Source organism: Staurois parvus, unplaced genomic scaffold, assembly GCF_062004578.1.
Source record: "Staurois parvus isolate SC_StPar_1 unplaced genomic scaffold, SC_StPar_1.0 ptg000287l, whole genome shotgun sequence".
Classification (NCBI taxonomy): Eukaryota; Metazoa; Chordata; class Amphibia; order Anura; family Ranidae; genus Staurois; species Staurois parvus.
In genome coordinates, this window is record NW_028318083.1 from 20,468,370 (window position 1) to 20,494,104 (window position 25,735).

A 25,735-nucleotide genomic window follows, 5' to 3' on the forward strand; every position below is an offset into this window, starting at 1 on the left:
TCATGTACATGTAAGCCAAGCTGGGCTAGCTAATAGATCCCATCTGAAGGGATGCGGGGATGCCTCCCCCGGGCCGGCCTGGCCTCGCCTCTCAGCTCGTGACTGTGATGCTATGAGGAAGGCGGCGGAGGACATGGTGCAGTGTACACAGAGAGCTCCCAGCCCGGCTCAGGATGTTTGAGAACCTTCGGGAGCGGCTCCTCACTGTACAGCAGGACCTCACTAGCGGGTAAAGCCTCGTCCTGTGTTCAGCACTGTGCCCTCCGGAGTGAGCCATGGCAGCACTTCATGTGTTAGCCGGCATTGTCAGTTCAGTGTCAGGATGGCTTTCCCAGGTCAGACATTCTGATGTCCGTGTGTATGGGGGAGATCATCACCTTGCTGGCTTCCCTCAACTTTTCCATGTTCAAAGCTTGAGGCACCTTTATGGTAGACTTTGCAGTACAGCCATGGACCCCCAGTAGTGTAGAAACCATGGAGCAGTGTAGAGGAATTCAACTTCCTATACATGACAAACCTGTAGACCAGCCATGGCTTCCGCAAAGTCTGCCTGAAAAAGTAGCATTCTGAGTGATTGGCGTCATCCTGCATGTAAGTACGTGAGCGCACCTCCATCATCACAGGAAAGAACGTGGAGCTCTTCTATTATCCACAAATCACTTGGGCAGTGCGCTCTCCCTCGTCCGCAAATCTACACATGGGCAGTGCGCTCTCCCTCCTCCGCATATCTACACATGGGCAGTGTGCTCTCGCTCGTCCGCAAATCTACACATGGGCAGTGCGCTCTCCCTCGTCCGCAAATCTACACATGGGCAGTGCGCTCTCCCTCGTCCGCAAATCTACACATGGGCAGTGCGCTCTCCCTCGCCCGCAAATCTACACATGGGCAGTGCGCTCTCCCTCGTCCGCAAATCTACACATGGGCAGTGCGCTCTCCCTCGTCCTCAAATCTACACATGGGCAGTGCGCTCTCCCTCGTCCGCAAATCTACACATGGGCAGTGCGCTCTCCCTCGTCTGCAAATCTACACATGGGTAGTGCGCTCTCCCTCGTCCGCAAATCTACACATGGGCAGTGCGCTCTCCCTCGTCCGCAAATCTACACATGGGCAGTGCGCTTTCCCTCGTCCAGAAATCGACACATGCGTAGTGCGCTCTCCCTCGTCCGCAAATCTACACATGGGCAGTGCACTCTTCCTCATCCGCAAATCTACACATGGGTAGTACACTCTCCCTCGTTCGCAAATCTACACATGGGTAGTGTGCTCTCCCTTGTCTGCAAATCTACACGAGTAGTGCGCTCTCGTCCACAAATCTGCACATGGGCAGTGCGCTCTCCCTCGTCCGCAAATCTACACATGGGCAGTGCGCTCTCCCTCGTCCGCAAATCTACACATGGGTAGTGCGCTCTCCCTCGTCCGCAAATCTGCACATGCGTAGTGCGCTTTCCCTCGTCCGCAAATGTACACATGGGCAGTGCGCTGTTGCTCATCTGCAAATGTACACATGGGCAGTGCGCTGTCGCTCATCCGCAAATCTACACATGCGTAGTGTGCTCTCTCTCATCCACAAATCTGTACATGCACAGTGCGCTCTTCCTTGTCCACAAATTAACACATGCATAGTGTTCTCCCTTGACTGTATATCTACACGCGTGCAGTGTGCTCTCCCTTGTCCACAAATCTACACATGCGCAGTTCGTTCTCCCTCGTTCACAAATCACATGCACAGTGCGCTCTCCCTCGTCCACAAATCTACACATGCGTAGTGCTCTCTCCCTCGTCCACAAATTACACATGCATAGTGTGCTCTCTCTTGTCCACGAATCTGTACATGCACAGTGCACTCTTCCTTGTCCACAAATTAACACATGCACAGTGTGTTCTCCCTCGTCTGCAAATCTGCGCATGCGCAGTCTTCCTCATCCTCAAATCTACACATGCTTAATGTACTCTTCCTCATCCACATATCTGCACATACAGTGTGCTCTCCCTTGTCTACAAATGTACACATGCGCTGTGCTCTCTCCCTTGTCTACAAATCTACACGTGGATTCTCCCAAATCTACACATGCTCAATATACTCTCCTGTTTCCTCAAATCTGCACATGTGCAGTGCACTTTTTCTTGTCCACAAATCTGCACGTGCAAAGTAGAGAACTGTCAGGGTTCTATACCATCTTGTTAGGATTTTGTAGTCTGATTTTTGGAACCTGCTGGTGTTAGAAGAATGGTGGGAGAAGTACTGTATATCTATTTGTGCAGATGATAGGGCACTGAATAAAGTTGATAGGAAAGAGATACTGCATGTCGGGAAGAGCCATTGTCTGCACTCATTTATTTGCATCAAATCAGACTGATCACAAGTCAGTTCAAGCGAATTAATCTGTTGGACTGAGTTTCCAGTTTTTGGTATAAAAGGAAGTAACAAGTCAGGTATTTTTTAATTGGTAGTGTAATTGTCAGTGATTGCATCAGTCCCTTGAGAACAAAGACCTCATTTTGTTGAAACTCATGTCAGCTGCAAGTAATATATTTGCCCCTCTATTTATCCTGGTAAGTAAGGAAACTAAAGTCTTTCAAATGTTTCATTGTGGGTTTTTTTTTGTAGTTATTACTTTATGTAATTAAAACTATTAGTATAGTAAAGTAGAAATAAAGGCAATTTTTTTCATTTTGGATAAAGTAAGGGAGGGTTATAACCCCTGTCAGTTTATTTTGTTGCCATCTGTGTCCCTTTGGGGAGATTTATCTTCACTTCCCATAGCCAAAACAGGAAGTGAGAGAATTTCCCTGCAAATTAAAGTGTTCCTAAACCCAGTGTTCACTATCACTGGTCTCCCACAGTACACAGAACATGGAAATGCAATTATTTTAGTAAATCTAAACTGATACCTTTTCTCATCAGCAGTTAGAGCAGTCTTGTGACTTCTAGGATCGTCCAGCAGAGCACTGGTTAAAGCTTGTAGGAGGAGGTTTCATTCTCCCCTGACTGTCCTTTGAGGCTGCAAGACCCCTGACCCTCTGTCAGCGCAGTGCTGATTGGCCCTGTGCTGATCACATGCATTCTCCCCCCCAAAAAACTCTCTAGCAATACACACCAAACTGAGCATGTGCAGCTTGCCCCCAAGGCTCTGTTCTTTCAGCAGATGGATTGGGGACTGTGGAAGAAGGAGAGGATCAGAGAAGACATGATCAAACAGCCTTTTTACACAATGCAGAGGATTAACCTCTTAGGTTCCACAGTGAATATAACAAGCATGCTTTACTGCATATACAGATTGATTTTACTGTTGTGGGTTTAGTAACACTTTAACACAGTGTTTCTCAACTCCAGTCCTCATGGACCCCCAACAGGTCATGTTTTCAGGATTTCCCTCAGATTAAACAGCTGTGGTAATTACTAAGGCAGTAAAACTGATCAAATCACCTGTGCAAAATAATGGAAATCCTGAAAACATAACCTGTTGGGGGTCCATGAGGACTGGAGTTGAGAAACACTGCTTTAAGGGAATTCCTTGGGGACCCCCAGATCACCAGAACTAGTGTCCCCATTGGAAGATTACTTTTCTGGGGACAACCCAATAGTTGGGATTTTTTTTTTAAATTTTACTTTCAATGATAATGGGAAACAAGACAAATAGAGGGTGAATCTCTGTAATGATGGCACAGACAGCAATAAAAAATGACAGGTGTTCTAATCCCTTTCCATTCTATCCAAAACTAAAAAAAAGCAAAACTTGCCTATAGTTATACTTAAATATGCAAGGTCAAGCGTTTTTGCTCATCTAATTTGTGCTGGTCTTCTTTTATTACTACACAACTACCAGACCGGGAGATTTGAAATCATTAGATGTTTTGTTGTGTCAAGTGGCATGAAATGTCTTCAATGCTCCTGGTAGCTGGACACCAAGTGACTTTAGCCAAAACTAGGGGAGTGTTTGAGCAACAGTATTTTTTCTTTGGTTTTGTTTAAAAAAACTATAATTTGTAATGCTAGCACTGCTGATACTGATTCACCTAAATTCTGAATTTCTATGATCTATCCATTCATTTCTCTTCTGATCACAGATTGAAGAGTTTGGGTGATAAGTCTAAAGATGTGAAGATTAAGAAGCAGAACAGGTATAAAGCCTATTATGTGTTTGGCTTTGTAAAGTGTCATTTGCATGATGCATGTTGCTAAAACACATTTGTCTGAGCTTGCTATCCTTGTTTCTGATTAAACATTCTTCATATTGTTTGTTCCCATTTACACGTAGGCAAGCCGAACAAGTATCCAAGTTTCCAGCAGGCGTGGAACTCCTTAGCAGGTAACTTCCTACAGTGCCTTTCACTTTTACATAAATGCACACTAGATATCCTGTCAGTTGTGTATTTTGGTTTTGTGCTGCCCTAGGCAAGACTAAAATCAGCTGCCCCCCCCCATCTAAATTTGTCCCACCCCTTCCTGTTTAACTCCATCACACCTAAGGGTAAAACTAATCCTAAAGCCTAAGTAAAATTTTACAACGTTAGCAAAACCGTACATATCATCACAACTACTTTGTATATCCAGGTGAATTATACCTTGTTTTTTTGAGGACATATTGGGATTTCATTTGGCGGTAAATAGTAATGGATATTTCCTGATTTTATTTCTTATATCAATGGAAAACAGGCCCAAAATAGTAAAAAAAAAAAATCATTTTTTTTATGTATCTGTGTGTTTCTTGTTAGTATCATAACCTACCACAAAAGAACAACCCAAAATAAATTTTCCAGCTCTTGATGATCGCAACGATATCATTTATGTGTATGTTATTTGTTGTTTGTACCTGTACTACAGCCCAGAAACAATAGTGTGCATTTTATTTATTTATTTTGTTTTTTTTTTTGTACCTAAAACACTGACAGTGATACCAATTAAAAAAAAAAAAAAGATCCTGACCTTGACCCAAACACTAACCCTGGCACTGAACTAGATCAAACCTTGATCTAGGTATTTTTTCTTTATTTTTTAATATTTATTTATTCATCTATTTTTTTAGTTGTTTTTTTTTCTCTCTGCAGGGAGAGAGAGAGAGAGAGAAATACAATGTATCTCTCTCCTCCATTCAGAGAGGAAAAAAACTAAGGGCTTCACAGTGACTGATTACTGTGATAGCCAATCGGCGATCATGTGACCAACAATCGGGAGTCCCATGGTTAGAACGGGACCCAGAGATCTCAGTGACACCCGGGTCTTTGTGCTGGGAGGGTGGAGAGTCAGGGAGGAGAAGTTATTGTTTAGGGTGGAGAGGCATGGAGGGGGTGGTTGTTTAGGGTGGAGAGGGGGGTGGTTGTTTAGGGTGGACAGGGAGGTTGTTGTTTAGGGTGGACAGGGAGGTTATTGTTTAGGGTGGGGAGGGGGGTTATTGTTTAGGGTGGATAGGCGGAAGGGGGGTTATTGTTTAGGGTGGAGAGTCAGGGAGGGGAAGTTATTGTTTAGGGTGGAGAGGTGGGCAAGGGGGTTATTGTTTAGGTTAGCCAGTGAGCAGTATGGTAGCGGCCGCCCGTGAGCGGCATAGTAGCGGCAGCAAGTGAGCGGTATGGTAGAGGCAGCCAGTGAGCAGTATGGTAGCGGCAGCAAGTGAGCGGTATGGTAGAGGCAGTCAGTGAGCAGTATGGTAGCAGCAGTCAGTGAGCAGTATGGTAGCGGCCGCCAGTGAGCAGTATGGTAGCGGCAGCAAGGGAGCGGTATGGTAGAGGCAGCCAGTGAGCGGTATGGTAGAGGCAGTCAGTGAGCAGTATGGTAGCAGCAGTCAGTGAGCAGAGGCTTCGCTCCTACTGCCACTTACTGCACCACTGAAGATGAAGGGAGACTTGCAGGGCTGCTCTCTCTGCTACTTCATCTTCAGATGCTGGATCAGTCATAGCAGCCACACTACAGGCCACGCTCACCACTTCCGGCTGCCCTGGGAGAAGTTGGTGAAGGGGAATTCAATATGAACTTTGTGGAGAGAAGAGTGCCAGAAAGCTGGCCTATATCTCTATTTCAGCTGTGGAGGCAAGTGAAGGCAATTAAAGATGGATTCTGGGAGGGCTCTTGATGGGCTGCTTAGCAACCAATGATGTAATTGGTTTGCAGGATTTGGACAGATAGTCCGCACAACATAGAGCCTCAAAGGGGATTATTTGCCAGTATAAAACACACCAGACTGACACTGTAATAAAAAGCAAGGCTTCAGCCAGCAGTGAAGAATGTTTCTTTTAACTGCCTACATGAGAACTCTCTGCGGCACCCTGGTTGAGAAACTGATCTAGAAGATCTGTGACTGGGGACAACAGCAGAATAAACTGCCCAAGTTACAGATGACATCAGGACCCATCTGATGTAATGCAATAATGGAAAATAGACAATAAAAGGACAATAATATATATTTTGCTGCCAGACTCAGCCCTCTACTTTTGACTTCAGGTGGCCAGACGGTTCTTGCAGTTTTTTTTTTTTTTTATAATTTCTCACTTATGGCTTTTAGAGTTTGTAAGAGACCACCTGAACCGTATGTTTTTGAAAAGCACAGCACAGGTAGAATAGAAAGATGATGCTACTGATTTTGTAGGACCTGCACAATTGTTTATCAAATCAATATTTTTAATAAAAGTACACTAAAATCATCATTGGCACACACAAATGCATCATAACTTACAAAATACAAATAAAACTGTATTAATTGATAACAAATATTTGTAAACTTTAATTTGTGCCTTTTTGTGAAACAGTGAAAATCAAAGATACACAAAGAATTATCCTTTGTGCTGTAAATTAAACGTTCCTCCATGAAATCATTTGAAATCCACGTTAGGCTTAGACCACCTACCATAATAGACTTTTGCTTAATCCAAAAATGGAAAAAGCATAGCTCTAAACAAATGGCACTGTAATTGTCCCATCTAGTGAAAATTAAATGTTTCTCTTTGAAATGACTCACAATCCACCTTAATTCCACCTTCAGATTGGGATCACTTTTCCACAACAGTTGTGCGGTCACCAGGTTTTAATGACCTATATATTGTAAGATTATAGCAAGCCTTTCCCCTTATGGGGTTTAATAAGTACTGTCAACCCTTCTATCCCCTGCGCCTCCTCTCCTCCTCCCAGGCATTAAACATAAACACTTTCATAGTGCTTTCCATAAAGTAAACATCATTTATGTTGTATTAAAAAATAGTTAATACCCTTTTATCTGTGCACACAGATATTCACTTTCTGTTCTTAAAACAGCTTGGTAATGTTAAAATCAGCCTATACAGCCTCTTCTTTTTTTTTTTTTTTTTTTAACTCCGGTCACTTCCTTGAACTGTGATGATGCCTAACTCTGTCCTACACATTATGTTACGTCACATGGCTTCATCAGGGTCCCAATATTGGGTAACGGTGGCCATGCTTTATTCTGCTTCCTGCGTAATATTTTATCCTGATTTCTGTGTATTGCATAAAACATGGCTGACGTTACCCAATCCTGAGCCCATGATGTAACGCATAATGTGGAGCTGGGTGATATCATCACTATATTCCAAGAAGAGAATGGAGTTTACAGAGAAAAAGATCATGCATTTTTTATTTCCTGTCAGTGTGTTTTAGGTAGGATAAAGGCAAATTGTGCACTGCTGTCTCTGGGCTCTACTATGTTAAAAACAACAAATATAAGACGTGGGAAATATTAATTTTAATTATTTTGTGTCAGTTTTTCTTTTATCAGGAAATATCCATTACTATTTACCACCAAATAAAATCCCATTTTTTCCTGGAAAAAAAAGCAAGGTATAATTCACTTGGATACACAAAGTACTTGCAATGGTATGTATAGTTTTAACAACACTTGCCAAAGCCCCGTGAGTAGGGTGAAACATGCCAGGGGGCATGAACTGGATGGAAGTAGATTGAGGCTGCGAACATCAATACACACTGGCAGGGGCGTTTCATTAATTCAGTGGGCCTATGTGCAAGATCCAAAGTGGGCCTAGGCATTGAGGAAAATAAAAATGCAGCATCGAAAATTGGGCGTGGTTTAAATTGCGCTACATATTGGGCGTGGTTTAAAGGGTGTGTGGTTAAATAGAGTCTGAGATGATTTGCACAGTGCAGAATGTGGTAATGTTAAATAGGGAATGTATAGTGAGCAGTGTACGGCAGAGGGTAGCATGTGCAGAAGAGGGATGCGGAGTGTATGGTAGTGGTTAGTATGTGCAGGAGAGGAGCGCAGCGTGTATGATGGTGGGTAGTATGTGCAGGGAGAGGAGTGCAGAGCGACTGACAGTCCCATCCCACTCTCTGCTCAGAGAGGCTGTGAGAACACGGCAGTCAAGTGATCGCTAAGTTCTCACCCTTTGAGCCAGGGGGGGACAGATGAAGCATCAGACCAAGGCTGCATCCACCTAGGTAAGTATGATTTAAAAATAAAAAAACACCCTGGTGTTCGTTCAGGACAGGCAAGAGATTGGTAAATACAGCACACATATTTTCTGATGCCCCCAACTGAGCGTTGCCTCCTTCTCCCCTTCAAACCTCTATCTTCACTGCTACAAGAGAGGGGAGTGCAGTGGGTTGGTTCGGAGATTGAAAAGGACAGCAGGCTCTGCAGGGGACCCAAAATTAAGTTGTTTGCCGACTCGGGATGGGAAAAAGCAGAAAGAATCTGTGTCAGCCAGAATGGGGGGATCTACGATCTGCAGTCTCCTTTCAATAGGCACAGTCAAGCCTACACTTTTGATATAAGTTTATGGTTGCTGAAACAACCATATATAGCTACAGTAAATGAAGAATGTAGCCAACATGCTGCATTGGTGAGGTGAAAGTGGTCCTGTTCTGCAGTATCACTTTCATTGGTGATGGGGAACTGGTTAAAGCATATCTCCATCATCCTGCTTCTTTGTGCAAAATATGGCCTTACTTTACAAAACAAATCAAATTTGCAAACAGTATTTTTACCCAACCCTTTTCGTGTTTTTCATAGCATCTGCATATTTCCCGTTTTTTTTTTTCTGAACTGGTGTAGGTCACGTGGCATTTTCATTATAGGATTAGAAAAGCCTAATAATATTCTGGATGCTTTTTGCTTTAGTCCAGAGCAAGATTAGGAGAGCCATACATTCCATGCCAGAGATAATTACTTGTGGGAGAACAGTGTGCTGAAATCATTTCAGTCACAATCACTTAGTTGTGTGCGGCTAGCTTAACAGCGGTGGCCAAGTTATTATTAATAGATCCAATTTTTACATGTTTATAAGTCTGTTCCCAATATGACAGCATTTATGAATTTTTCTTTTGCTGTTTTGTAAATTGATATAATAAGCTTGAACAAATTATTTGGAGAATGTAATTATTTTTATACACCTCGTTTATTTTCCTGCAGCTCTTTCTTTTTTCTGTTTTTTTTTTTTTTTTGTTTTCTATGGTCTTTGCAAGCTGTCCATACACTGCAGCTTTTGGCTATTCATCTGATAACACTGTTCAACAAATTTTTATTTTTTGCCAGTTTTGGAAACAAAAGGATCCATTTCTTAATGAATTTCACATTCTGAGTTCAAATATAACAATGAAATTTGTCAATTGGCTCTAGTTTTTCTGTAAACGGAAAGTTTTCTACTATAGGCGTAATGACTACATAATGCACAATAATTATATAGATAGATGTCTTTCCACAAATATAAAGCAAGTGATATTGACTACATAACAAAGCCTAAATAGCATAATATATTGCATAGGATTACCAAGAAAAATTATAGCCATAAGCTAAGTTGAATCATTTTAATACTTAGGATTCTCACTAGTTTTGTCTTCAGTTTGTGTCGGTTTTGCTTCTCTTGGCTTTTCTCTTGTATTCGAGGAAAGGGCTATCTCTGCACGTGACTACACGCTTCAGGTTCTTCCTCACTTGACTCAACCACGAAGGATTCTGGTGCTTTAGGAATTGGTAGCCCCTCTCCATGAGGAACTGGACGTATTGCCGATGGAATATTTGGATAGTGCACAGATAACTTTTTCTTCTTATTTAGCCCTTTTACAATTGGAGGCACCATACAAAAGTAACAATTACTAACATGATCTGTTGGCTCTCTCCAAATCATTGGCACAGCGAAAGGTATAGATGCCTTTTTTCCATTCAACCATTGCTCCAGTGCCGTCCCACAAGAATTGCAGCATATATGTGGTGCCCAGCTCTTGTCCTGGTCTCCTATCTTGCAGCCAAAATACAAGTTGTAGGCTTTCCTAATCATTCCTGTTATCCTCCTTTTTTTGTGAGATAAAAGTTATTTCACCGCAGATATAGCAGAAATTATCTGCTTTATTCACACAAGTTCGAGCCATTACTGAGTAGCCTATATAAGCATAAAACGAAATGTAAAGACGCTGTCGAACTACAATCAGCTACAGATACTGCAGCTTTTATGCAGTGAAGTGATGCAATTAAAGGCTAATATTGCATCATCTCAGTATACATGCAATTTTCTATTGGTCACCAGTATCAATTGCGCAATATGCAGCTGAAGTTGCATCATAATTTTGAATGGCTTACGTCATTAGATGGGTGAATATATCATGGAAACTAGAGCCAATCAACATTTTTTAGGGTCATTTTCGTTTTCAGCACCCCAAAATTATGTAAGATTAGCTAATTTTATGCCCAAAACTTTTTACCTGTTGAACAGTGTAATCCTCCAGCATTTAGAAGCTTTTTATCACCATCGCTATATATGAGCCTTTCTTTATAATGTCTTTATGGTCAAAATTAAAATCATATATTCCTTTCCGCATTGTACTAGGGCCATTCAAGTCATACTCGGACTGTTAATTTTACAGGTATTAAAATGGATTCTAGCATGGAGGTACCACACGCAGTAGTAAGTGGCAAGTGTGTCCTATTACTGATAGGCAGTGCACATATTGCGGGCCAGTCCAGAGACCGTCAAGACTTTCTTCAGAGCTTTGTGGCCCTTTCCGATTTGTGAGAGTTGCATTATAGTGTAGGTGAAACTAAAACTTTTTGTTTTGGGGTAGGGAAGGGTTATAATCGCTGTCAGGTTGTGTTTTCTGTCTGTATCCCACTGGGCAGTTTTCCCATCACTTCCTGTCCTGAAGAGAGAAGTGGGAAGAAATCTCCCCAAAGTTAGGGGATAGCTGTCACTGGAACAGGTGTCCACACTGGAAAATTTATCCTCACCCATTTGCACTTGACAACTGTAAAATGTTGTTTCTTTCTCATCCATTGAGGGACACAAGTCTTTAATGTGCTATGGTTAACAACATCGTATAAGAGGATTGACCACTAGCAACACAAAAACTGTAGGCCAACTCCGCTACCAGCTTGCCTCAATTTTTGTTAGTATCCTAGTAAGATGGATGTGATTTCCCCCCTCTAATGCCTTGCTGACCTCCGTATATACATATACAGCCTGTCAGCAAGTGGTTATACCAAGATCTTGGTATTGTTTTTTAAAGCCACCAATGGACTGTCTTGTAAAAGTGATCCAGGGAACTCTACAGTAGTTGCTTGATCGCTTTTACAGTACTGAGAAGGTACCCCCCTTCTCTTCTGTAAATAATGAGGCTGGAAGTGCAATGATTTTGTCACTTCCAGTTTCAGAGTTGTCAATGCAAGTATGTGCGTAGGTCACGTACACATATGTAAACAGTGATTTCACCAAACATGTGCTGTGTTGCCACAAACATCAGACGGAGAGTAATAATTCTAGTGCTATCAATAACTCTACACTGATAACATGGCTTTTAAACTGTCACTTTTTAGGTACCACCATTTCTCAGGTGCACACAGTATTGAGCCTTGACATGTTTGGTATCTGTTTACTTGATGCAACATTATCTTTTACATTTTACAAAACAATTGGCTGTTGTATTTGCGTGCATTTCATTTTACTGTATTTTCTCCTGAAAAATTGCTTTTGATAATATGTAACATTGCAACTACCATCATTTTATTCTCTAGGGCCTCTGCTTTCAGGAAGTTTGGGGTTCTAAGATATTTTCTAGCAAAAATGCTCATTTTAACGTGTATGAAAATTAGAAAAAATTCCCCAGACAGAGAGTTGGTAATAAAGACTGATACTGCTGGAGCTACTGTACATCTCTTCAAATGCAGCTTTTCTGTGCAGTTGTATTCAGCTTGGCTTTTGGAGTACTGTATCTGGACCCTGCTGAACTGGACAAGAATTCCTCATAGAGTGCTTTCCAGACTCCTTTTTGGTAAAATGTAATAAAAATAAGAAAAGCGCCAAATGTTACACAACACTGAGCGGCAAACCTAACCCAAATCAAGGTATATAACATAGGTGAACAAAGGAATGTGCTAATAAGGACAAATAAACAGGCATAATATAGTGTCATATAAATACAAAAAAAATATAAATATATAAATAATAATGTCCACAAAATCTTTGTGCAAAGTCCAACCACCATAAAGTGACAAAATCCTGAGGTCTTGTGTTAAATTAATAAACCGTGAAAAAATCCACCACCGAATAAAATGAATAAACTCACCAGAGCTATATGCTGATCAAGTTATAAATCAGCAAAAGCGCTATTGCTCTGGGAGCGATGATCTGTAGAAAATTCCAAAGTCTGGAAGCAATCTAATGCAATGAGCCAATCAGCACGGATGGAAAAACCCTTCAATCAAATGGTCATCATCTCACCATAGAATGCGGCAATGCTCGGGGAATTAAGAAAGGACATGATGGTGCAGTACGTTTAAAACCATAAACTTTAATACCACATAAATGTACACTCACAAGAAAGGTGTCTCAGCCGACACCAGCAATGACAGCCTCTGTAAAATGCAGGGACGAGCCTCGCTCGCCGCGGTCCCACACGTCCAACAGTATCGAGCAACGTCCTGACGTTACATCCATTAAGCCCCGCCCTACGCGTTTCATCATTCGACGTCCTCACGGAGCGGAATGGATGACAGACAGACGCCCACACTATCTCTATATATCTTACTCATTATGCATTGCAGACTCACTACAACCAATCGGACGGCATTATAATAACACAATATCGCTCGATCTCTGCAGATTAATTCAATTAGCATAAACGTGTAATATATTCCATATACATTTAAATACATAATCATATCCAGGTAAGCAATCAGTTTAAGGCAAAAAAACTGAAAAAATCTTTACAGATTTTAAACATTTTTAACAAAACTTCATCATATGTATATCATACCGCCAAATTAGAAGTTATTATGACCAATATAAAATATATAAATAAATATCTAAAATTATATATCATCAAATTCCTAAAGGGGAGTTAAAAAATGTTTTTATTATTATTTATCTCACAAATTATAATGTTAGATTCAAGAATTTTTAAACTCTCACTCCTAATATATTTAAGGGAGCACCCTACCATCAAATATTTGTAAAGTCTAAAATCAAAGAAAGAAACTTCTAGAAAATTATATATTTATATTATGATATTATATCTTAGTCACTAAACATGAATAGATTCTTTTTAAAGGGCCAGTATTTTATTAAGAGGTTTGATACTCCACATATATCTCTCCAAAGCTATTATTAGGTTAATGCTGTAGGACCAGGGGCGGACTGACCATTCGAGCACTCAGGCAATGCCTGAGGGCCTGGGTTCAGTAGAGGGCACCATGGGATGCCCCTGGTACCTTTCATTGGCTTTTTCATAGGCTTTTTTTGGTGTGGGCGAGGACACAAGGGCCCCATTATCCCCTATTGCCCGGGGGCCCCATGAGTTGTCAGTCCGCCTCTGTGTAGGACTGAGTTCTGACATCATCCTCCTGAGTGGAGAAATATGTGCACACTCTACATTCTCTTTACTGCTGTTAGGCGTCAATGAGGAATTCCGCCACTGCTGCTTCTGGTTGAAAACAGCCACTTGGAGCTTTGATCCATTACTTCTGCCTTCCTACAGTGACTTTGGTCACCTTTGGCCATCTAACCCTTACCTGCTACCAAACGTCCTGGTTTTGTGAGTACCTGAGGCCTTGTCTCTTACACTGAGCCTATATGTTGCCTTACCGAAACATGTCTGATTCTAGACATGGGGGTTGGTCCTGCTGTACTGGGTGCCTACTGCTAACAGTTCTGGGGCTGCCTGCATCATGCTGACATTGCTGACATCTGTAGCGTGGAATCGTGTTATCCTCTTTGCCTGTTCCCTCCTCGGTGTACTTCTTGACTTTGTGGGATGTGGCTGAGCCCTCTCAGCTGAGGTTTTTACCACGGTCATGCGAGATTTTGTGACACAGATTTCTCTGTTCTTTTTCCAGGATATTGCTAGGACTTTAAGTGAGGCCCAGCTATTACTGTTCACCATCACAGGAGTGAACTCCTTCTCTGATTCAAACCCCCTCACATGCACTTTCGCTTCCCTTATATAGTATCTCTGAGCTCAGAGTTTGAGAGATCACTCCTGTGATGGTGAAGGTGAACAGTAATGGCTGGGCTTCACCTAGCAAAGTCCTTGCAATGTCTTGGGAGTTTTCATGTCAGGCTTCATGACGTACATAAATTATATGTGTGTGTATATAATATATTATAATATATACACAAGGTGTACACCAGGGGTCCTCAAACTACGGCCCGCCAAAGACATTTATCCGGCCAGCTGGGTCAGCCGCAAAAAAACGAAAAAAAAAAACAAAATTGTGCCGGCCAGCAAACAGCTAGGCTGCTTACTGGGTCCTTGGCTGTGAGGACCCAGCAAACAGCAGCATGGAAGCCCTGATTTCACCTGCTGCAGCCACAGGAACAACAGGAGAGGAGGAGAGCACACCAGACACAAGGTACAGTGCGTTGCGGTGTCCAGTGTATTAGTGTACAGTGCGTTGCGGTGTCCAGTGTATTAGTGTACAGTGCGTTGCGATGTCCAGTGTATTAGTGTACAGTGCGTTGCGATGTCCAGTGTATTAGTGTACAGTGCGTTGCGGTGTCCAGTGTATTAGTGTACAGTGCGTTGCGATGTCCAGTGTATTAGTGTACAGTGCGTTGCGGTGTCCAGTGTATTAGTGTACAGTGCGTTGCGGTGTCCAGTGTATTAGTGTACAGTGCATTGGGGTGTCCAGTGCGTTAGTGTACAGTGCATTGTGGTGTACAGTGCTTTGCTGTGTCTAGTGCGTTACAGTATACAGTACATTGCGGTGTCCAGTGCGTTAGTGTACAGTGCATTGCGGTGTACAGTGCTTTGCTGTGTCTAGTGCATTACAGTGTACAGTTCATTGTGGTGTCTGGTGCGTTACAGTGTACAGTGCATTGCAGTGTCCAGTGCGTTACAGTGTACTTTAATTATTGTTTGTTTTTTTTTTAGCTCTACAAATAAGATCTATGCGGTGTGCATAGGAATTTGTTCATATTTTTTTCAAACTACAGTACGGCCCCCCAACAGTGTGAGCGTCATTGAACTGGCCCCCTGTTTAAAAAGTCTGAGGACCCCTGGTGTACACTGTGGTTTTAAAAAAAATATAAATATATATATGATTTTTAGCTAATGGCACACTAAAGTAAACCAACCCTATTTTAAGTACATTTTAAAAGTATCCTTATTATATCCTGACAGGTATGAAGATTCCTGGGCTTCCCTTCACAAAGGTGCAAGAGAATGTGCTAGAGCTGGTGAGGTAAGGGTAATCCGTGTATACCCTAATGTGTTCTAGCTGTTTTTTTGCAGGAATACACATTATCTTCCTTATTGCACTTTAGAGCTGCATTTGTTTTTGGTTGGTAAGATTTATAATGTCTAAACAATAGAGTTGCTTATTGAATCCCTAAGAGCAAATGCACTCATGAAACTAGGGTTGCACCGATACCTTTTTTTTATCGGTGAGTACAAGTACCGATACTTGTGCTCAAGTACTCTCCGATACTGATACATTTGCGGTGCATTTTGAGCCCATACAAAATTAATCTGCTCAAATCGTACTGCAAAGAACTGCATGTGATTTAAACAGGAATGTGATACGATTCCTGTCCCAATCGGATGCAGTTTCCCTGCGGGGGCAGTGCATTTTGCATTGTGATTTGAGCCATACAGAATGGCATTCCTTTTCAAATCACATGCAATTATTTACAGTGTGATTTGAGCCCATTCATTTTGTATGGGCTCAATTTGCACCACAAATGTATCTGTTTCAGGTATTGGAACATTTGCATCAGTATTCGTGCAAATGCTTAGTATCGCCACTGATATCAGCATTGGCGCAACCCTACATGAAACGTGATGGACACTAAGCCAAAAATGAATGTAGGTTTTAGGTGGTTGCACCATATAAATACTTTAAAGTAAACTTGAGGCCTCCAAAGCTGATGTCTTTCTGAAAATGCTAATTGCCTGGCAGTCATTTTGTCCCTCTTCTGTAGTGTTTTGTAATGATTACTTGTAGTAATTAAAGAGCTGTTATACGTGCAAAAGAACAAAAAATTGCTAAGCAAACTCAGAGCGTGTATGAAAAATATCTGTGCCCACACAGAACCTTAAGGGGCAGGTCCTCCATAGAACGTCTGTGGTCACTATTAGAAGACGATGCAAAATTGTCACTTGTTCTTACTCAGATGACATTGGCAGTGTTCTGTAGAAGTAAACTTTACTAAAAAAAATATAAACTGATAAAAAATAAGAAAAAATGCATGGCAAAGCTAAACTCAAAGCAGGTATAAAAAACACAAACAAACAAAAAAAGACCAAAATAGTCTTTATATGTGATTATATGGGCACTGCTTGCATTTTAGTAGATCTAGTTCAAATACTTTAAACTCTCTTGCCTTTCATAGTAGCACTCATGCTGGGAGAAAAAAAAGTCAGCACTCTGAGCCAATCAAAACTTTTTGTTTACACAGTCCACAGGTAAACATGCTGATAAGAGGGGAGATCACAGAGATGACCTCATCAGTATGCTGCTGTTGATTCACTGTCCAATCAGAGGTGCAGCTGAAACTTGGATGAGGCTGTGCTTCTAAGGCTACATTCACAGTGATGTTTGTATCTGACAATAGCTAAACGCCAGTAATCTGCACTTTGAAAACTGAAGATAGTTGTGGTTTCTAAATGAGTTTAGCTGCATCTGCATTGTCAGGTGTTTTTTTTTGTTTTTTTTGTTTTTCCCGTTTTTCCCAATACCCCATTCTTGGGAAGATGTTATACCCCAGACACTTCCTCTTCCACTTTGCAATTTTCTGAGCGAGGAAGTAAAGCTGTGTAATTCAGATGGAGTGCAGAGCAATGCTGCAATGCCTGTTTAAGAGAAGATGATTGAGAGGAGAAGATGATTGAGGTGAGGTTCACACACACAGCACTACTTCACACTGCACACACAGCATCAAACTGCACGGTAACAATTCTGGTGTGAACTGGCTCCGAGGGAGATATAGAGGCAAATGAAGTGAAGATGGGTACTTGTAACATCCCAGCATGGGTTATTTTTAAAATATAATATTTGAAATCGGAACCTATCCCGAGAAATTTTACAACTTTACCAGAATGTCAGCACCCACCTTTTGACAGCTTACTAATTGACCAATATGACAGGAAGAAAAGGGGAAGCATTTCATTTCCTGCTGCTAAACACACTGCAACTTTCTGCAACTAAAGCAACACTGGAACCATGGACAGATATTCAGTGGAAAAACAAGAGTGGCTATTGCAAATGATCAGATTTTATTAGATGTGGTTGAATATAAAGTTCCTTATCCTTTTGTAAAGCTTTGCCAATTGAGCCTATCTATATGTTTTATATTTAATTTGGGGCATGTTTATAAGACAACACAAAACCCTGCATGACTTAATATTCTGTCATTGGTTATATATTGATTTAGGTAAATCATTTGATTATGTAATTCTACCAAATTGTGTTATGGGTAATGTTAAAATAAACAGGTTGCAAGCAAAATGAAGAATAATAGCAGAATGTGTAAGCTTCAATAATACATAGTGCCCAGCCTGGATACATGTATGTACTTAAAGATATACGAATTGTTGCTATACTCTAGGTTTTGGTGTGCAATTGTTATTGCAGTTACTAATATTACCACTAGATGTCTATGTCTGCTTTTCCTGTGAAGACGAACAATAGAGCTCTGTAAGGTTTCAGTATTATGCAATGATTTTTTTTAAAAGATAAAAATGTACATAGTAGTACTATACAAAAATTTCATTTTATTTGGTCCTTGATACATGGGTCCAGTGGGCTAAAATATCAGTTTTAGGAGGACTTTTCTTTTCAAAATAAGTTTAAAGCAGGACTAAATTCCTACAGCACATTCTTAATTCAAGCATGTTATATGATCGCAATGCTAGAATCTCCTGTTTCTTAGTTCTGCCTCTACAGTGTTTTATACCAGAACTCCCTGGTGCTATATTGTGGTACACCTTTTGAACCAATATCGCCTTCCTGCTTGAAGATGCCAGCTCACTGATGTTGATATTATATTGTGGCTCTCCTCGTCACCAACTGACCTTCCAGCTTGGGGAAGCCAGTCCACTGATATCGATACTTGACATTAGGCATATTATGGCATTCATCACTGCGACACAGCATGACTTTTCTGCTTGGAGATACCAGCCCACAAGTGTTGATAGGTTGACACTGGCATCACTCTCCTACTTTCTGTGCCTATCTCACAATAGTTATTTTTCTGCTTTCTAATTCAAGTATTTTATTTTAGATAGCATGTAAAAAATGATTTCCTTTCCTTTCTTTTTTTTTTTAATTTAAATATTTATTCATTTTTCAAGTAAAACAATACACATTTCCATAGTGTAAAATATAACATTACAAAATCTCATAAAACACTAGTTTCAAATCATTTTCTCCCCATAACTCCCTTCCTTTTAACCCTCCCACCTCCCACCCCGCTTCAACATACCCCTGACATCTATCTGATCTACTTGTATCTCATATCCTCTGGAAACCGAGGCCTGGAAAAGGAAAAGGAAAGAAAGAAAGGCCAATTCCTATATTTTCTCACTCTCCCTGTCACTTCCCCTTTTTCCTTCCTTTCTTCTTGTCCTCTCTTTCCCTTTTCTTTATGCTTACTTACTCAGTACCTTCCTTTACCTTCCCTTTGAACTCCTCCCATTTCTCCCATTTCATATGATATGTCACCATCCTATCTTCCTGTATATAATAAAGTTTTTCCAGTCTAGCAATCTGGTCCACTCTATTTATCCAGTCCTCTTCCCTCGGTGCTTCAACTTTACCCCAGAACTTAGGAATCAGACTTTTTGCAGCATTTAAGTAGCACAATATACTCAGTTCTCTATATTTATTTCCAGGTAATTTTGAGTTATGAAAAAGACAGGTTTCAGGATCCAGTCCTATCTCCATTCCAGTGATCTTCGTGATTTGATTTATAATTTTTTCCCAATATACTTGTATTTTTGAGCATTCCCACCATATGTGATACATCGTGCCCAACCTTCCACACCCTCGCCAACACCAAGGTTGCTTCTCCTCACTCATCTTGTGCTCTATCACCGGTGTTAGATACCACCTTGTCAAACATTTAAAATTCATTTCTACCTCACGCATGCTAATATTTTCGTGTACCATTCTAAATATTTTCCTCTGTGTGTGCTCTTCCCACTCCACTCCTAGATCATTTTCCCATTTTTCTATATATTTTAATTTAAACTTACTATCTAAGTCCGTGAGAGCTTTATATGCTTTAGCAGTGCTGTGTTTCGCATCACCTCTGTCTTCTAAGTATTTCTCAAATTCATTCCACTCTTTCCTAGTTCTAAGGGGCTTCGTCAATTTCTCCACAAATTGTTTCAATTGATTATATCTCCATATATCTATCTTAGTGAAAATCCTTCCCTCTTCCCTTTTCAAATCCTCCAGTGTTCTTAAGTGTACCCCCTTCATTACATCTCTCAGCTGAGTGTCTTCCTTCATAATCCATCTACCTGAAATTTCCTCTTTACCTGGGGGGAAAAACTCTGAATTTCTTAGTGACATCAGCAGTGAATTGAAGTCCCATTTCCTCTGTTTGTGCATTTTATCCCACTCCCTTATTACAATACTTGTGTATATACTCGTGCTCTCCTCTAATTCTCTATACTGTGGTGACACCCATACACTCCTACCCAGATCCTTTCTACTAAGTGTGTTTTCAATCGTGACCCATTGTTTACTCTTTGAGTTATGTGTCCAGTCAAAAATTCTTGCTAGAATGGCTGCCCTGTGGTATCTTTTAAAATCCGGTAGTCCCAACCCCCCTTTTTCTTTATTTCTGCTTAACACATCATATGATATCCTAGGTTTTTTATTTTTCCATATATATTTAGTTACCATTCGCTTAATTGTCTTAAAATACAACTCTGGGAGATTAATGGGAATCATCTGGAATTTATACAGTACTTTCGGGAGAATTACCATTTTTATCAGGTTAATACGACCCAGCCAGGAAGGATTCCCACTACCCATTTTCCTCAATTCCTCTCTGATTTCGTATAACATTGGGATATAATTAGCTTTATAGAGATTTTTCTGTGAGGGAGTAAGTTTTACTCCCAGGTACTTTATTTCTCTATCTTTCCATATAAAGGGAAACTCTCTCTGTATATTTTCTTTTTCACTCTTTGGAAGATTTATATTTAATATCTCTGTTTTGCTCGGGTTGATTTTTAGATTTGACATTTCCCCATATTCTTTCAGTGTTTTCATTAGGTTAGGAAGTGTTATTCTCGGGTTTCCAACATAGAATAATAGATCATCCGCAAAAGCAGCTATCTTATGTTCTGTCTTTCCAACATTTATTCCCCTTATATCTATATTCTTCCTAATTGTTGATAACAGGGGTTCCAATGATAGAACAAACAACAGTGGGGAAAGTGGGCATCCCTGTCTGGTTCCATTTGACATAGAAAAGGTCTCTGATCTCTCTCCGTTTACCATTACCATCGCGGACGGTCCTTCATACAACTTTCCAATCCACTTTCTCATCCTACTACCCAATTCCAAGATCTCCAGTGTGTCTATCATAAAACTCCAGTTGACCCTATTGAACGCCTTCTCCGCATCAATCGAGAGCAGCACTACTGGTTTTTTTTCCAATTTACTTTTCTGTATAAGCATCAGGGACCTCAACCCATTATCTCGACCCTCTCTTCCTCTAACAAAACCCACCTGATCTCCATGTATCCAGTCTGGCATCAGATCTCCTAACCTATTCGCCAATACTTTTGCATACAACTTCGTATCTACGTTTAATAATGATATCGGTCTATAGCTTGAACAGTTGGTGATGTCTTTACCTTCCTTATGTATCAAAACCACCTGTGCCAGAAGGGATTCCTGTCTTATCTCCATCTCTCCCCCCAACGCCTCCATATATCTCTTTAACTTAGGTATCAGTAAATCAGCATATTTTTTATAATACCTCACTGTATACCCGTCTGGGCCTGGGCTTTTTCCCGTCTTAAAGCTTTTTAATGCTATTTGTAGTTCTTCTTGTGTAATATCAGATTCTAAGGAGTTTAATAATTCTACATTTAATTTTGGTAATCCTGCCTTCCTTAAATAATCTCTTCTTTTTTCAATATTTATTACTTTATCTTTATTTATATCATCCTTGGGGGCAATATTGTATAATTTACTATAGTAATCTTTAAATACCTTTGCAATGTCTTTGGTTGAATGGACTAACTCACCCTTGGAGTTTTTTATTTTATCTATGTAGTTCCTATTCTTCTTTCTCCTCAAAGCTCTCATCAAGTATTTTCCTGATCTATCTCCCCATCTATATCTTTCTCCACTGATCTTATTAAAAGTTCTCATTTTTTCTTCCTCCATTACTTTCTCTAGTTCTTCCCTCTTTTTTTATCACTCTTTGCTCTACTTCTTTCCTTATATTATTTTTATGTAGGCGTTCCATCTCAGCTATTTCCTTCAATAGCCCACTGATCTTCTCTCGTCTTTCCCTTTTTTTCTTTGCCCCAGTCGCAATAAGGATACCTCTTATATATACTTTATGTGCCTCCCACACTGTAGCTAGTGATACATCCCCTGTTTCATTTTCCTCAAAGAACCTCTCTATTTCCTCTCTGATCTTCTGGTCAGTATCTGGATCCATGAGGAGTGTCTCATTCAATCTCCATGATAAGCCTCCTGATACCTTCCCTCCCCATCTTAATTCCGATACTACAGGTGCATGGTCCGAGAAAGTTATTGCTTCTATTGTAACTTTAACCAAATCCTCAACGAGTCGATGGTCTACCATAATATAATCCAATCTAGAGTATGTCCTATGTACACTAGAGAAAAAGGTGTAATCTCTATCTCTCATGTTAACAACTCTCCAGCTATCCACCAATTGACACTCTTTCATCACCCTTTTCAATAATCCCATGGACCTGTTTTCCCCTCTCTGTACTCTGGATGTTGTATCTATTTGTGGATCCATACATATGTTAAAGTCTCCCGCCACTATTAGATATCCCTTTCCAAAGTCCATCAATCTTCTCATAGCTTCTTTCAAAAACTTCTCTGGCTTTCTATTAGGGCAATATATGTTTACAAGCGTACATTCTATGTCCTGTAGTTTACCTTTCAAGAACAGAAACCTCCCCTCCGGGTCCGTCTTTCTATCTTCTAGTTCAAACCTTATGTTTTTTGCAAATCCTATAGCTACCCCTTTAGCTCTCTTAACTGGGGAATCTGCATAATACCATGTCGGGTGTTGTCTAGAGCTTAGCTTAATATTTTTTTTTAACTCTAGGTGTGTTTCCTGCAAAAAGACAACTGAGGCCTCTCTATGTTGTAGTTCCCTGTATAGTCTAAATCTTTTACCTGGGCAATTTAATCCATTTACATTATGGGTTACCAAGCGTATTTCCTCCATATTTTATTTGTCTTCATCCTTTTTTTTTCCCTTTCCCTTCCTCTTCCTCCTCCCAAAACCTCTCCTTTCATACAAGATGTCAGTTTTAAAAATCCCTGTCTCTCCCTAATTCTCTCCCTCCCCTCCAACCTCCCCCCCTCCATCCCCCCCCTCCCCCCCACCTCATCCCCCCCTCAATCCCCCCCTTCTCTCTCCCCCTTACCCCTCCTCCCTCAGATACTCCTCCCTCCTCTCCCCCCCCCCCATTAGGCTTTTTGTTTGCCTATGAATCATTTGTGGAAGAGGTCCCACTTTTGATTCCTACCTGGGAGTTCGGCTCTGTCCATGTGGCGCTCACCTTCCCCCCCTCCTCCCCGGTGTCCCTCTATTTATCTGCTCTCTGTTTTCTCTCCTAATTAGCTGCCATTCCTCTTTTCCCAACATATATGATTCTCCCTCCACCTCTTCCCATTCCGGGATCTCTATTCTCTGCAGTTCAAATTTATTACAAACTTCTTTCATATCTTCAGGGGTTCTCAAAAATGCAGTGACTCCATCTCTCCAGCCGATTAAACATGCTGATCGACCCCATCTATACTGCACATTATGTCTTTTCAACAGTTCCAACAGTGGTTTCAATGACCTTTTTCTTCTCAATGTCCCAGGTGCTATATCTGCAAAAATTTGAATATTTTTTCCTCCATATTTAATATTCGATCTTCCCTTAATCTTCTTCCATATCTCATCCTTATCTCCATAGTTATGAAATTGGACAATTATATCTCTTGATTTTTCTGGGCCTTTTTCTTGTTGGAATTTTCCTATCCTATAAGCTCCATCCAATATATACGTCTCCGCACCAGGTCTATCCATTATGGAGTTCAAAATTTTGCATGTGGTCTCCTTTAAATCTTCCCCCTGTAGCAACTCTGGGACTCCTCTTATTCTAATGTTATTTCTCCTTTCTCTATTTTCTTGGTCCTCCATCATATAAAGCAGTCTTTTTTGTTCTTTCCGAGTATCCACTATCAATTTCTCTATTTTTGGGATAATTTGGGTATGGTATTTAACTGTCTCCTCAGTTTCTTCCACCCTAATTAGCAGTTGTCCCATTTCTTTCCGCATTATCCCCATCTCTTGCTTTATAGATTTTTCCAGGTTTTTAAACATCTCCGCCATTTCCTTTTTATTCGGTATTTGCAAGTCTTTTTCAGTTTCTCCCAGCTCTATCCCTTCAATTATTTGTTGACTATTGTTGGCTGCTCCCAGGGAGGATCTTGAGCTATTATCTAAGCTTGTTTCCAGGTCACTCCTTTCACTTATTTCCTGGGATCTTATAGGAGTCAGTTTCCCCTGCGATGTATATTTTTTTATCGTTGCAGTTTGAATTTGGGAATTCTTGGGCATATTACCTTTGCTATTTTTCCCTTTCATGTCACCTGTAAGGTTTTTAAAGGTTTTTTAAGGCTCTTTAGTCTATATTTAAGCTATTACTTCTTTCTCTTCTTTTTCTTCTCTAATCTTCAGACCCTCTCTGGGAACCCCCTCCTTACTTCTCAAGGTGCTTATCAAAATGGGCTATAGCAATAGCCAAATAGTAATCATGTAGGCAGATTAACAGTTCTCACTCACCCACTTCAGTGAAGCTGCTTCAGAGTTTTACCGTTCTGGGTTGTTTGATCTCCTGCGGCCATGTTCTTGGTGGGGGTTCCTAGTGGGTCCCTTTTTTCCTTTTCTTCTTGTGTTGTACAGCCTCTCCTGGGGTCTGCTTGGTGGCAGGACACAGGCAACGTTTTTTTCCCCCAGTCTCTTAGGACGCCAGCCGGCTTCCTCTTCTCCCAGCAGTCCCCCGCGGCAGCCCACGTGGTTACTCCGCTCTCCTCGTCGCCTGGCAACCCCACTCTCTCTCCGGGATCACCTCCGGCAGTCCTCCAGCGGATAGTCGCCTCGGCTTCCTACTCCCCGACAAGCCACCGCACCGCCGCCAGGATCCCCCACCTTTCTCGGAGAGTCTTCGGTAGCTCAGCGGTTACGGACACATTAGGGAGGTTAGGAGGGGAAGGTTATCGGAGAGCGTCTAATCTCCGCTGTCCCACGCCTCCATGGTCAGGCTCCACCCCTTCCCCTAATTCTCCATGGTCTCATCTTTCCTATCAGAGAGAGAGACAGGATTTCCTTTCCTTTCAAACATGATTCCATAAAAATGGAGAATATGTCATAAAAGAGTTGAATTATTTTAACAGGACCCAAGCAAACGCCTTTCTAATTGCTTTAGTCACAGTCCTTGGCAACGTTATAACTGCTTTCTTCTGGATTGTGCATACATTTCCATAAGCTAACACCAAATTGATTTTACACATTTATGCAGTACTAATGTCTGCTAAAACCAAGCAAGTATCCTCTATTGAGATAAATGGAACAAAGCGCTTTTGTCAACATCTCAAGACTGGGAGGACTTTGAGGAGACATATATGAGCTTTGTGATTTTCTCACAGTACTTGGCAACGTTATAACTGCTTTCTGCTGGATTGTGCATACATTTCCATAGTGCAAAAATCTGGGGAAAATTTCAGTCCTTTAGAACAAACTCCTCTGACATAAGCTAACACCAAATTGATTTTACACATTTATAAAGTACTAATGTCTGCTAAAATCAAGCAAGTATCTTCTATTGAGATAAATGGAACAATCCACTTTTGTCAACTTCTCAAGACTGGGAGGACTTTGAGCAGACATCTATGAGCTTGGTGATTTTCTCAAAGAACAAACTTGTACAAATTAAATTGTACCAACAGATTGACTACACCACTTTAAAGCTGTACTATTTAAAACTCAACTCTCTGTTGTTCCTATACATCAACTCTGGATGCAAGTCGCCCTATTTATATAGTCTTTCCTAAGGTG

At 40.9% G+C, this 25,735-nt stretch overlaps 1 protein-coding gene across 2 annotated transcripts in view; it reads left to right on the forward strand.

The window, feature by feature from the left end:
* The first annotated feature begins 71 nt into the window (after nt 1-71).
* The window catches only part of DTNBP1 (dystrobrevin binding protein 1), a 179,409-nt gene continuing 153,745 nt past the window's right edge, over nt 72-25,735 (forward strand). The window contains exons 1-4 of one of the 2 annotated variants that reach the window (XM_089682294.1): nt 72-229; nt 4,070-4,123; nt 4,261-4,311; nt 15,573-15,633. In XM_089682294.1, the coding sequence (XP_089538420.1) occupies nt 174-229; nt 4,070-4,123; nt 4,261-4,311; nt 15,573-15,633 (222 nt within the window). In that variant the 5' untranslated portion in view covers nt 72-173. The remainder of the gene's footprint in view (nt 230-4,069; nt 4,124-4,260; nt 4,312-15,572; nt 15,634-25,735) is intronic. The other variant, XM_089682293.1, reaches the window with a different exon arrangement.